At 45.6% G+C, this 14,549-nt stretch overlaps 1 protein-coding gene and 1 long non-coding RNA gene across 2 annotated transcripts; both read right to left on the minus strand.

Annotated features, from left to right (window-relative positions):
- Nucleotides 1-315: 315 nt before the first annotated feature.
- On the minus strand, nucleotides 316-1,867 carry LOC119353255 (protein PYRICULARIA ORYZAE RESISTANCE 21-like). Its single transcript, XM_037619851.1, has 3 exons — nucleotides 1,763-1,867; nucleotides 1,544-1,625; nucleotides 316-1,424 (listed from the first exon to the last, which is right to left on the minus strand). Exons 1-3 carry the CDS (start codon nucleotides 1,772-1,774, stop codon nucleotides 589-591), a joined length of 930 nt encoding a protein of 309 aa, XP_037475748.1. The 5' UTR covers nucleotides 1,775-1,867; the 3' UTR covers nucleotides 316-588.
- A 3,170-nt stretch (nucleotides 1,868-5,037) lies between these two features.
- Nucleotides 5,038-6,514, minus strand: LOC119358941. The gene is made up of 2 exons (XR_005172336.1): nucleotides 6,226-6,514; nucleotides 5,038-5,346 (listed from the first exon to the last, which is right to left on the minus strand). It is a non-coding gene; the product is annotated as an uncharacterized LOC119358941 (long non-coding RNA).
- Between the last annotated feature and the right edge of the window lie 8,035 nt (nucleotides 6,515-14,549).

Here is a 14,549-nt window from a genome sequence, read left to right on the forward strand (position 1 = left end):
CCCCTGCCAGTGTCCACAACAATACCTACACCTACGTACCCATCTAGGTAATAAACTTTCTAATCTACTCCCCTCCCACCCCCAAATTTTCATGGGGTGGGGCCCGGGCTATTTTTTTAAATCATCCCAAATCAGTTTTCACGTAGCTCTACGTAGAAGCGGGTTATGCCAAATAGCTGCAGTTCTCCAAATCAGCTATAGCAGAGATATACCCGGCTATTTGAGAACTTTTTCTGACAATTATACAAGAACCTTATAGTCTATCATTTAGCGGCACCATGCTCAAACTGCTATAGCGGCGCTATAGACGGCTATTTAAAACATTGACAAATACTAGCATTTCCAAACTTTTAGTGCCCCAAAAATTGAAATTATCTATACAAAGCTATATCAATTGTTCCGAGAGCATATATTTTCACACTGAAAAATGTACGTGGCAGCTACACCTTCTTTGCTACAGGTACACATAAACAAATGCAGTACTGTGCACGAAACATACAGGACAAACATGGAACATCGAATTACCACGAAGAACAACATGCAGAGAGGTGGTCGAACTGCCATGCATGCACGGTTGCCGGCTTGAGATCACATGACGGTGCACGCACTGGGCGGGTACTCCTCGTAGATGAACCTCCCCTCCTGCACGATCCGGCAGCCCTTGCACCCTCTGCACGACGATGCCGGCCCGCCGCAGCCCATCGGCGGGGGCTGCATCATCTGCAGCGGCGTCGGCATCGGCGGCGGCCACGCCCCGTACCCGCCGCCACCGCCGCCGCCGCCGCACGAGCCGCACCCTCCTCCGCAGTACGCCGGGCCTCCGCACGTCTGCCTCTTCGGGGTCGCCGGCACCGCCCAGGGCGGGTGCTGAGGGTGGTGCGGGGCGGGGTAGGCCGGCATCTGCGGCGGCTCGCACGGCCACTGCGGCTGCTGGGGATGCGGGTACTGATGCACGCCTCCCCAGTGGCTCGGGTCGCTGCACGGCCACGGGTAGCAGAGGTTGCACATCTGCGTGAACTGCAGGTTCACCGTCGTCGACGGTGCCGCCGGCGCGGCCGGTTTGGGCTTCTCCTCGCCCTTCTTCTCATCCGTCTTCTTCTTTTCTTCCTTCTTTTCCTCCTTCTTTTCTTCCTTCTTTTCTTCCGGCTTCTTCTCGTCGGCCTTCTTCTTCTCATCCGGCTTCTTCTCATCGGGCTTCTTGCAGCAGCACTTGCAGCCATCGGCGGCCGGCTTCTTCTCCTCTGGCTTCTTCTCCTCCGGCTTCTTGGCATCGGGCTTCTTTTCTTCGATGATCTTGATGTCCTTGATAGCCTTGCACGCCTTGCATCGCAGCTTCTTGGACAGCTTCACCGGGTCGAATGGGCCGGAGACGGTCACCGTGTTCTTCTTGGTGTCGAAGTTGATGGTCCTGATCTTCTCCTTCTCTGATCCATCGATGTTAATCGCATCGAAGTTAATAAGCGAAACATAAAATGGTTCCACTTCTTATCACATGGTTAATTTGACACAACTAAATTGAGTGCTTGACTATTGTACTACGTACCTTGGAGTTTACATAGCACTTTCTGAATCTTCCTGTAGCATTCCTCGCATTCGAGGTTGGCTTCAATGATCAACGTGGATACCTGGTGGATACACGCATGGCAGGAGAATCAACACAAAGAGCTCACAACACCATCACTACAACTTCCAAATTAACCATGCATACATGCATGCATGCAAAATTGAACTCAAGCATGTACGCATGAAATGGGGCACTCACCTTCTCTGCCATGGCTGGAGCTGAGGCGCGAGCTCCAACGAACGTTTAATCGCAGGGTTGCCACAAAAAGGAAGAGGGAATATATATAGGGGACTCTTACTTAATCATGGCAATTGCCTAAGAAATATGTCATTGTTGCAGTGCAGCATCACACTTGTGGTCATCTTGATGAGATGGCGTGGCAGTGGTTACGCTCCACCGTCGCCATGACTCGTCACACACCGAAATCCGTGCCATCATCTAGTGAAATAACAAAATTTTTTAGCTAGGCATAATCGAATAGGAGTAGAACGTACACCCACCCACCGTATATTGCACTCCAAGAAAGAACAAAAATATAATTGCATGCACGGCGCCGGCATAGCCGGTGAAGGGGGAATATGGCATCACATGAGCGTGATGAAGACCTAATCAGTAGTTTAACCGTAAGATTCGGGGCAACAACCTTTCCCCGCCACGATCATCACGGAGCATGAGCTAGCCTGAACATGGGACAAATAAGTCGCCGTAGTTGGTCCGGACACTGCTGGCACTACGCCGGGGCATGTTGCCAAAACGCCACGAGGCGAACCTTCTCACGACTTGTTTCCCGTACCGGGGTGCATAGAAAACGCGCATGTCGGCCGCACCGAGCCGTCGTCACGTACGTACATGGAACTCGATGACGATTTGGGGCCGTTTTTGACGCGATCTGTGCGGGTATATCCTTCAGAGTTTCGGTGACGGGGTGAGCTGCAACAACCCATCGATCGGCCAACCTCATGTCCAAGTGAAAATGATCACGTAGATGGCTCGGCTGCGTACACATGGATGCCAACAATGGTCAACGACGACAGCTATGTCGAAATGATCAGCTGGCTGGCATGTACGATTGGATCGTCGCCAACCACCGATATGGACGGGTGGGCGGCAAGGTACTGCAAACCGGGGGAGAGCATGTCGTGGAGCATCTTTCTTGTGACCTGGGCTGTTTGCTATACTGATTAACGTGCATTTGCCATGAGACCAGCCCCAAGCGTTGTTGCGGGGCGGGGATGGGTTTGAGCCGGGCGGTGGTTGTCTTGTGAGACGGCGACGGCGAACGGCGGTGGACTGGCCGCGGCAGCTCGCTGGATGTGGCTACAGCGAGGTGACGGAGTGAACGGAGGCGCAGCCGAGGTGGCGGAGGGGCGGTGTCATCACAGAATAAAACGACCAGCCGGATATGTTTTGTGTTTGTAACAAAGGGCATGTTGCAATTGCAACAAGCCAATCGTTACAAAAGGGTGTTTCAGCCTCGCAAAACAAAAACTCGCAACTTTTTTCTTGCGATAAGACTTATGTTGCAGCTGTAACATGACCTCTATTAGACCTTTGTTGCAGAAAATACCGCAACACCGCTTTTGCTGCAAAGGGGGGCTGCTCACGGGGATGCATTGGATGGTCATTGTCAGGTCCATCCAATGCATGGTCAGCGAGGCGGTGAATATTCCTCGGTTATCCATCAAAAAACACGCAGAGCTTGGTATCCAAACAACCCCTATGAGAGACTATAAAGGGACCGTGCCCTCAGCACATATACGATTAAGATGATTCTTAGTTCAACCATAAATTGCGACTTTTGCATCGCATGTTAGGTTATAACATTGATTATACTTGTCTTGAGTACAATGGGTGTAAATATTCAAAATTGTGCATCAACGATATTCAGATTATCTAAAGTATTTGCTTCTACAAAAACTATGTGTACCATTTATGTTTAATCCCTGCCAACATCTCCCATTCGGTTAAATCCTGTGTACCATTTAAAGCCAAGTTTAATGAACAAGGTTATCTACATGTATCAAGATTTTGTGCCAAGCACCATAGGTTATTCATGCACAAGTCAAGCACATAAGAAGTAAGACCACCAGAAAAAAGATAAAGATATATAGCAACAAACCAAGTAGAGAGCAACAATACTACGAGTGCAATAGAGTACATAACAAACCAATACAAGACAAGTTCATAATTTTGCCAATAATTATTTAAGGGCTGCACCAGCTCCTGGACCCCCAAAGCTGCACTTGGCACCTGAACAAAGCTAGAGAGATACAACTGTGTCAATATAAAGAATCACTTTGAAAAGTAAATGTATGAAAGACACTTCGTTTATATTTTTTTACGGGAAAAACTTCCGATCTATTCATCAATTGTCAAGCCAGTACAAAGAACACTAGAAGTAAAAATGACATCCGAATCCATAGACCACCTAACGACGACAAAAAGCACTAGAGCGAGCCGAAGGCACGCCACCGTCATCGCCCCTCCATCACCGAAGCCGGGCAAACCTTGTTGTAACAGACAATTGGGAAGTCGTCGTGCTAAGGCCCAATATGATCTGCGCCAGAACAACAACCATCGCCGATGAAAAAAACATAGATCGGAAGGATCCAGCCTGAAGACACACGAACACATACGAAGGAAGACCGGATCCAACAAATACAAACACCGACCGAATCCCACGAGATCCGCCAGAAACAAATCCCCACACGCCCTCTAATGACGCTAGATGCATCGCTGGGCCTGGACGGGGAGAACCTTATTCCGACTTCAGGGAGTCATTACCGTCTCTTCTTTCTGAACTGGATACAAACCATAGACGGTCATAAAAAAACATCTAAAAATGAAGTAGGAGCCCTCCCGCCGGCAAGGGCCGAGATCCACCACGCATTCATGGCGTAAGGCCACAAAAGGCAAAGCTGATCTGCGGTGGCGCCGACGGGAGGCACGGATTCCTAATCGCCATTGCGCGAGCTCACGAGGCGAAGGGGCAGGAGACGTACGTGTTTTAGCCCCTAGCTTTCCACTATATCCGGCGGAAGACACTTCTTTCAAGTGATAGAAAAGAAAAGCAATGGACAACTACTGTTAGAACAAAGAAATAAACTCTGGTTTAGTGATCTGCCTGTTGGCAATCTTTTCACCATTATAGAATCTTGAAAACAAGATAAATGCATTTTTTGAAAATTTGATCTTGTAAGTTTCTGCGGCAGCTAGCATATTTAAAACGTGTCTGTTTGACATGGGGTCATGGGTTGCTATGGAGGGTTCAAAACAGGTCAAATGTTGAGTCTTTGTGCAGGATTTTTTTCAGGAAGTAATGAATGTAGTAGGAGCAAAGGATAAGGATTGGTGGTTTCTTCTCGCTCCCAAATCCATATCAGGGATGTATGGTTTCTACCAGAACTTATCATAGTCTAGTAGCCGATACTCACCAAATAGTAATGAGGATGTAAGCAGCTCGACCAAACAAATGACTTTTATGCCCTACCATTTTCATAACAGAATTTAGTAATGGTTGTGTGCAACAGAGTTCACCATAAACAACAATAAAATACGTTCACAAGTTCAATTAATTATTTAAGGGCTGCAGTAGCTCATGGACCCCCGAAAGCTGCACTTGGCACCTGAACATTCCATGAGAAGCACCATAGAGCAACGATACTTCCAGTACAACAGAGTTAATCATAAACCATAATACAGGACGAGTTCATAACTTTGCCAATTATTTATTTATTAAGGGCTGCACTACCTCCTGGACCCCCCGAAGCGGCACCTGGGACCTGACCAAAGGTAGATAGATACACATGTGTCAATCTAACGAATCATTTCGAAAAGTGTATGAAGGACACTTTTAGGTGATACAGTAGTAAAGAAAAGCAATGAACAACTACTGCTAGAACGGAGAAATAAACTCAGTTTAGTGGTCTGCTTGTTGCCAGTATTTTCACACGCAAAAAAAAAAGACAAAACCTAAAAAAACACAACTATTTAATACATTTTTTGAAAATTTGGTCTGCCAAGCTTGTGATTTAGAGCATATTTAAAATGCTTCTGTTCTACACGGGTTGCTACGGAGGGTTTAAAACAGGTCAAATTTTGAGCCTATGTGCAGGTTTCATCATGAAGTAATGAAGGAGCAAAGGATAAGGATCGGTAGCTAACTAATTGCATCTTCTATCTGCCAAAACCATATGAGCAATGTATGGTTTCTCATGATTACAGCGGAACTTGATATTTTCACCATATTCTTGTTGGCAATCCTCAGTCAAATAGTATTGGGGATCTAAGTAGCTCGACCACACAAATAACTTCTATGCCCTACACTTTTCATGAAAGAATTTAGTGATGGTTGTGTGCATAATGCAAGCTAAAGAAGACCGACTGAACATAACAGGTTGACGATGGCAAATGAACAGTCTTTTATACCCTAAAAACCGAAATTGTCTGCCAAGTTCACTACACATAAGAGCAGAAGACATACATGCAAATATAGAAAATAATAAAAACTACTCCCTCCGTCCCATAATGTAAGACATTTTTTTAACACTACAGTAATGTCAAAAGGCGCCTTACACTATGAGACGGAGGGAGTAGATGAGTTCATATAATAATGAAGTAATGCACAATAGCGCTGGAAGAGCTTGGACTATTTTTCTTACTACGTGGAGGAAACAGCCGAGCAATCTCCGCCTTAGTCATATCTGCAAATGGGCCCAGTTGAGACACTTGCGACGATCCAGAATTGTTATCTTTGTACACAGCCATTGCACAAGCCCTAAATGACCTGAACCGGTGGGTCATTTCTTCATGGTCACGGGATACCTCATGATACTTGCACCAGCATTTATACAAGGCCCACAGGGATTCCTTGGACTTAATGGAATTCTCATCAACTAGGGGAAAGGTTTCTTCTGGATTGATGTCTGCCACAAAGTCGCTGAGTGCGAGATTTTCTTCTGGATTGATGTCTGCCACAAAGTCGCTGAGTCGCGATCTACAAGGGTATGTAGATGCACTCTTCTCTCTCTCGTTACTAGTTACTCCATAGATTGATCTTGGTGATGCGTATAATTTTTTTTAATTTCTGCAACAATCCCCAACAGTGGCATCATGAGCTAGGTCTATGCGTAGTTTCTATGCACGAGTAGAACACAAGTTGTTGTGGGCGTCGATTTTGTCAATTTACTTGCCGTTACTAGTCTTATCTTGATTCGGCGGCATCGTGGGATGAAGCGGCTCGGACCGACCTTACACGTACACTTACGTGAGACAGGTTCCACCGACTGACATGCAATAGTTGCATAAGGTGGCTAGCGGGTGTTTGTCTCTCCCACTTTAGTCGGATCGGATTCGATGAAAACGGTTCTTATGAAGGGTAAATAGAAATTGGCATATCACGTTGTGGTTTTGGCGTAGATAAGAAACGTTCTTGCTAAGAAACCTATAGCAGCCATGTAAAAATTTACAACAACAATTAGAGAACGTCTAACTTGTTTTTGCAGCATATGTCGTGTGATGTGATATGGCCAAAAGAATGTGATGAATGATATATGTGATGTATGAGATTGATCATGTTCTTGTAATAGGAATCACGACTTGCATGTCGATGAGTATGACAACCGGCAGGAGCCATAGGAGTTGTCTTAATTTATTTATGACCTGCGTGTCAACATAAACGTCATGTAATTACTTTACTTTATTGCTAAACCGTTAGCCATAATAGTAGAAGTAATAGTTGATGAGACAACTACATGAAGACACGATGATGGAGATCATGATGTCATGCTGGTGACGATGATGATCATGGCGCCCCAAAGATGGAGATCAAAAGGAGCAAAAATGATATTGGCCATATCATGTCACTATTTGATTGCATGTGATGTTTATCATGTTTTACATCTTATTTGCTTAGAATGACGGTAGCTTAAATAAGATGATTCCTCGCAATAATTTCAAGAAAGTGTTCCCCCTAATTGTGCACCGTTGCTAAGGTCTGTTGTTCCGAAGCACCACGTGATGATCGGGTGTGATAGGTTCTAACGTTCGCATACAACGGGTGTAAGCCAGCTTTACACACGCAATACACTTAGGTTGACTTGACGAGCCTAGCATGTACAGACATGGCCTCGGAACACGGAAGACCGAAAGGTCGAACATGAGTCATATAGAAGATACGATCAACATGAAGATGTTCACCGATGATGACTAGTCCGTCTCACGTGATGATCGGACACGGCCTAGTTAACTTGGATCATGTATCACTTAGATGACTAGAGGGATGTCTGTCTGAGTGGGAGTTCACTAAATAATTTGATTAGATGAACTTAATTATCATGAACTTAGTCTAAAATCTTTACAATATGTCTTGTAGATCAAATGACCCACGCTAATGTTGCCCTCAACTTCAACGCGTTCCTAGAGAAAACCAAGCTGAAAGACGATGGTAGCAACTATACGGACTGGGTCCGGAACTTGAGGATCATCCTCATAGCTGCCAAGAAAGCATATGTCCTTGAAGCACCGCTAGGTGATGCACCAGCCCCAGCAAACCAAGACGTTATGAACGCTTGGCAGACCCGTGTTGATGATTACTCCCTGGTTCAGTGCGGCATACTTTACAGCTTAGAACCGGGGCTCCAAAAGCGTTTCGAGCAGCACTGAGCATATGAGATGTTCCAAGAGCTGAAAATGGTTTTCCAAGCTCATGCCCGGGTCAAGAGATATGAAGTCTCCAACAAGTTCTACAGTTGTAAGATGGAGGAGAATAGTTCTGTCAACGAGCACATACTCAAAATGTCTGGGTTGCACAACCGCTTCACTCAGCTGGGAGTTAATCTCTCAAATGACGCGGTCGTTGACAGAATCCTTCAGTCGCTTCCACCAAGCTACAAGAGCTTTGTGATGAACTTCAATATGCAGGGGATGGAAAAGACCATTCCTGAGGTATATTCAATGCCGAAATCAGCGGAGGTGGAGATAAAAAAGGAACATCAAGTGTTGATGGTGAATAAAACCACTAAGTTTAAGAAAGGCAAGGGTAAGAAGAACTTCAAGAAGGACGGCAAAGAAGTTGCCGCGCCCGGTAAGCCAGTTGCCGGGAAGAAGCCAAAGAATGGACCCAAGCCTGAGACTGAGTGTTTTTATTGCAAGGGAAGTGGTCACTGGAAGCGGAACTGCCCCAAGTACTTAGCGGACAAGAAGGCCGGCAACACCAAAGGTATATGTGATATACATGTTATTGATGTGTATCTTACCAGCACTCGTAGTAGCTCCTGGGTATTTGATACCGGTGCCGTTGCTCATATTTGTAACTCAAAATAGGAGCTGCGGAATAAGCGGAGACTGGTGAAGGACGATGTGACGATGCGCGTCGGGAATGGTTCCAAGGTCGATGTGATCGCCGTTGGCACGCTACCTCTACATTTACCTACGGGATTAGTTTTAAACCTCAATAATTGTTATTTAGTGCCAACTTTGAGCATGAACATTGTATCAGGATCTCGGTTAATACGAGATGGCTACTCATTTAAATCCGAGAATAATGGTTGTTCTATTTATATGAGAGATATGTTTTATGGTCATCCCCCGCTGGTCAATGGTTTATTCTTAATGAATCTCGAACGTAATGTTACACATATTCATAATGTGAATACCAAAAGATGTAAGGTTGATAATTATAGTCCCACATACTTGTGGCACTGCCGCCTTGGTCACATTGGTGTCAAGCGCATGAAGAAGCTCCATGCAGATGGACTTTTGGAGTCTCTTGATTACAAATCATTTAACACGTGCGAACCATGCCTCATGGGTAAAATGACCAAGACTCCATTCTCCGGAACAATGGAGCGAGCAACCAACTTATTGGAAATCATACATACTGATGTGTGCGGTCCAATGAGTGTTGAGGCTCGCGGTGGCTATCGTTATGTTCTCACCCTCACTGATGACTTGAGTAGATATGGGTATGTCTACTTAATGAAACACAAGTCTGAGACCTTTGAAAAGTTCAAGGAATTTTAGAGTGAGGTTGAAAATCAATGTGACAGGAAAATAAAGTTCTTACGATCAGATCGTGGAGGAGAATATTTGAGTCATGAATTTGGCACACACTTAAGGAAATGTGGAATAGTTTCACAACTCACGCCGCCTGGAACACCTCAGCGTAATGGTGTGTCCGAACGTCGTAATCGCACTCTATTGAATATGGTGCGATCTATGATGTCTCTTACCGATCTACCGCTGTCATTTTGGGGCTATGCTTTAGAGACTGCCACATTCACTTTAAATAGGGCTCCGTCGAAATCCGTTGAGACGACACCGTATGAATTATGGTTTGGGAAGAAACCTAAGCTGTTGTTTCTAAAAGTTTGGGGATGCGATGCTTATGTCAAGAAACTTCAACTTGAAAAGCTCGAACCCAAATCGGAAAAATGCGTCTTCATAGGATACCCTAAGGAAACTATTGGGTATACCTTCTACCTAAGATCTGAAGGCAAGATCTTTGTTGCCAGGAATGGATCCTTTCTAGAGAAAGAGTTTCTCTCGAAAGAATTAAGTGGGAGGAAAGTAGAGCTTGATGAAGTATTGCCTCTTGAAGCGGAAAGTAGCGCAGCTCAGGAAAATGTTCCTGTGGTGCCTGCACCGACTAGAGAGGAAGATGATGATCAAGGTACTTCGGATCAAGCTCCTACTGAACTTCGTAGGTCCACGAGGACACGTTCCACACCAGAATGGTATGGCAACCCTGTCTTGGAAATCATGTTGTTAGACAACGGTGAACCTTCGAACTATGAAGAAGCAATGGCGGGCCCAAATTTTGACAAATGGCAGGAAGCCATGAAATCCGAGATAGGATCCATGCATGAAAACGAAGTATGGACTTTGACTGACTTGCCCGATGATCGGCGAGCCATAGAAAATAAATGGATCTTTAAGAAGAAGGCAGACGCGGATGGTAATGTGACCATCTATAAGGCTCGGCTTGTCGCTAAAGGTTATCGACAAGTTCAAGGGGTTGACTACGATGAGACTTTCTTACCCGTAGCGAAGCTGAAGTCTGTCTGAATCATTTTAGCAATTGCCGCATTCTATGATTATGAGATATGGCAAATGGACGTCAAAACGGCATTCGTTAATGGTTTCGATAAGGAAGAATTGTATATGCTGCAACCGGAAGGTTTTGTCGATCCTAAGAATGCCGACAAGGTGGGCAAGCTCCAACGCTCAATCTATGGGCCGGTGCAAGCATCTCAGAGTTGGAACATTCGATTTGATGAGATGATCAAAGCGTTTGGGTTTACGCAGACTTATGGAGAAGCCTGTATTTACAAGAAAGTGAGTGGGAGCTCTGTAGCATTTCTCATATTATATGTGGATGACATACTATTGACGGGAAATGATATAGAATTCTTGGAAAGCATAAAGGCCTACTTGAATAAGTGTTTTTCAATGAAGGACCTTGGAGAAGCTGCTTATATATTAGGCATCAAGATCTATAGAGATAGATCGAGACGCCTCATTAGTCTTTCACAAAGTACGTACCTTGACAAGATATTGAAGAAGTTCAATATGGATCAGTCCAAGAAGGGGTTCTTGCCTGTATTGCAAGGTGTGAGATTGAGCACGGCTCAATGCCCAACCACGACAGAAGATAGAGAAAAGATGAGTGTCGTCCCCTATGCCTCGGCCATAGGGTCTATTATGTATGCCATGCTGTGTACCAGACCTGATGTAAACCTTGCCGTAAGTTTGGTAGGAAGGTACCAAAGTAATCCCGGCATGGAACACCGGATAGCGGTCAAGAATATCCTGAAGTACCTGAAGAGGACTAAGGATATGTTTCTCGTTTATGAAGGTGACGAAGAGCTCATCGTAAAGGGTTACGTCGATGCTAGCTTCGACACAGATCTGGATGACTCTAAGTCACAAACCGGATACATGTATATTTTGAATGGTGGGGCAGTCAGCTGGTGCAGTTGCAAGCAAAGCGTTGTGGCGGGATCTACATGTGAAGCAGAGTACATGGCAGCCTCGGAGGCAGCACAAGAAGCAATCTGGGTGAAGGAGTTCATTACCGACCTAGGAGTTATTCCCAATGCGTCGGGCCCAATGACTCTCTTCTGTGACAACACTGGAGCTATTGCCCTTGCCAAGGAGCCCAGGTTTCATAAGAAGACCAGGCATATCAAGCGTCGCTTCAACTCCATTCGTGAAAATGTTCAAAATGGAGACATATATATTTGTAAAGTGCATACGGACCTGAATGTCGCAGATCCGTTGACTAAACCTCTTCCTCGAGCAAAACATGATCAACACCAGAACTTTATGGGTGTTCGATTCATCACAATGTAACTAGATTATTGACTCTAGTGCAAGTGGGAGACTGTTGGAAATATGCCCTAGAGGCAATAATAAAATGGTTATTATTATATTTCCTTGTTCTTGATAATTGTCTATTGTTCATGCTATAATTGTGTTATCCAGAAATCGTAATACATGTGTGAATACATAGACCACAATATGTCCCTAGTGAGCCTCTAGTTGACTAGCTCGTTGACCAAGAGATGGTCATGGTTTCCTGACTATGGACATTGGATGTCGTTGATAACGGGATCACATCATTAGTAGAATGATGTGATGGACAAGACCCAATCCTAAGCATAGCACTAGATCGTGTAGTTCATCTGCTAGAGCTTTTCTAATGTCAAGTATCATTTCCTTAGACCATGAGATTGTGCAACTCCCGGATATCGTAGGAGTGCTTTGGGTGTGCCAAACGTCACAACGTAACTAGGTGGCTATAAAGGTGCAGTACAGGTATCTCCGAAAGTGTCTGTTGGGTTGGCACGAATCGAGACTGGGATTTGTCACTCCGTATGACGGAGAGGTATCTCTGGGCCCACTCGGTAATGCATCATCATAATGAGCTCAATGTGACCAAGTGGTTGATCACAGGATCATGCATTACGGTACGAGTAAAGTGACTTGCCGGTAACGAGATTGAACGAGGTATTGGGATACCGACGATCGAATCTCAGGCAAGTAACATACCGATTGACAAAGGGAATTGTATATGAGATTGCTTGAATCCTCGACATCGTGGTTCATCCGATGAGATCATCGTGGAACATGTGGGAGCCAACATGGATATCCAGATCCCGCTGTTGGTTATTGGCCGGAGAGTTGCCTCGGTCATGTCTGCATGGTTCCCGAACACGTAGGGTCTACACACTTAAGGTTCGATGACACTAGGGTTATTAGGAAGACTTGTATGTGATTACCGAATGTTGTTCAGAGTCCCGGATGAGATCCCGGACGTCACGATGAGTTCCGAAATGGTCTGGAGGTAAAGATTTATATATGGGAAGTTTTCATATGGTCACCGGAAAGGTTCAGGGGCATATCGGTATTGTACCGGGCCACCAGAGGGGTTCCGGGGGTCCATCGGGAGGGGCCACCTCACTCGGAGGGCCTCATGGGCTGTAGAAGAAAGGGAACCAGCCCTTGGAGGGCTGGGCGCATCCCCCCTTGGGCCCATGTGCCTAGGGTTGGGGGGGGGGGGAACCCTAAAGGGGGCGCCCCCCTTGCTTGGGGGGCAAGCCCCCTCCCCTTGGCCGCCGCCCCCCCTCTAGATCTCATCTAGAGGGGGCCGGCCCCCTTCCCCCTTCCCCTATAAATAGAGGGGTGAGGGGAGGGCTGCACACCACATCCAAGGCGCAGCCCCTCCCCTCCCCAACACCTCTCCTCCTCCGTTAAGAGCTTGGCGAAGCCCTGCCGGAGTACTGCTGCTCCACCACCACCATGCCGTCGTGCTGCTGTTGGAGCCCTCTTCCTCAACCTCTCCCTCCTCCTTGCTGGATCAAGGCGCGGGAGACGTCTCCGCTCCGTACGTGTGTTGAACGCGGAGGTGCCGTCCGTTCGGCGCTAGGATCATCGGTGATTTGGATCACGACGAGTACGACTCCATCAACCCCATTCTCTTGAACGCTTCCGCTCGCGATCTACAAGGGTATGTAGATGCACTCTTCTCTCTCTCGTTGCTAGTTACTCCATAGATTGATCTTGGTGATGCGTAGAATTTTTTTAATTTCTGCAACGATCCCCAACAGATCGAACACGCCTACTTTCTAGAAACCGAGCGGGTTGTTTGAGTTCATTGCCCACGATGTTGTCTGAGTAACCGTCTGCAATAGAAAATCCCAATAAGCAGGGTAATTAGCCTATTATTGATAATCCATGTACTAATCAAACTGATATTTCTTATAAAACACGCCAGATATTTCATATCAGTATAAAAGCAACCATGATTTCATAATCGAATTACATCAGATAGCTTCGGCACTCAGTTACGCCATTACACAACAACACCAAGTTTCACATGCAACATCAAAAACCTTTGGAAAGTAGCATCATACACGGTAAATAAACAGATGAATCTCATCTGGGAAACTGCAGAAGCGGAAGGCAAATATTGATCCTTTAGTGATGTTGAATGTCCTTGCAACTTTTGGCCAGTTGCTATGGATAATTGCCCGCCCAACCTTCGTCCTCTTCAGCAAGACTTCAATACTGTACCGTGGGTGTTGAATGAATACCTTCCTTGCCTCTTGACCATGCAGGCGGTTTGAGCGGTAATCATCGGTGAACTACTTTGAAAAGTACTGAAAAAAAAGCTATGCATAAATGCTATTGTAAATTTTGAAATGGTGCAAGGGGTAAAAACAAGGTAAAAGAGTTGGTACCATCCTATAGTTGACTAATGTCTTCTTCATTGTGCAAACAAAGATCTTGATGTTATTCGTTGCAAGTTTCTTCATCCTAACAATCTTTCTGAGTTTCTTGACTTGACTGATATTCATGGACATCTCATTTCCCCATATGCAAAATGGGTCGAATAGTGGGTCTAAGCCTCTGACAGGAAGACCTACATGTGCAAGACCAAATTGTAAGAAACCTAAATATTAGAATGATTCCTGCAACTGCA

Source organism: Triticum dicoccoides, chromosome 2A (assembly GCF_002162155.2).
Source record: "Triticum dicoccoides isolate Atlit2015 ecotype Zavitan chromosome 2A, WEW_v2.0, whole genome shotgun sequence".
Lineage (NCBI taxonomy): Eukaryota > Viridiplantae > Streptophyta > Magnoliopsida > Poales > Poaceae > Triticum > Triticum dicoccoides.

Bases quoted from the DNA above. Each gene is read 5' to 3' on its own strand.
- LOC119353255 (XM_037619851.1), bottom strand. The intron at 1,425-1,543 runs GTACGTAGTACA...TCGATGGATCAG, and splicing joins AGTGCTATGTAAACTCCAAG to AGAAGGAGAAGATCAGGACC.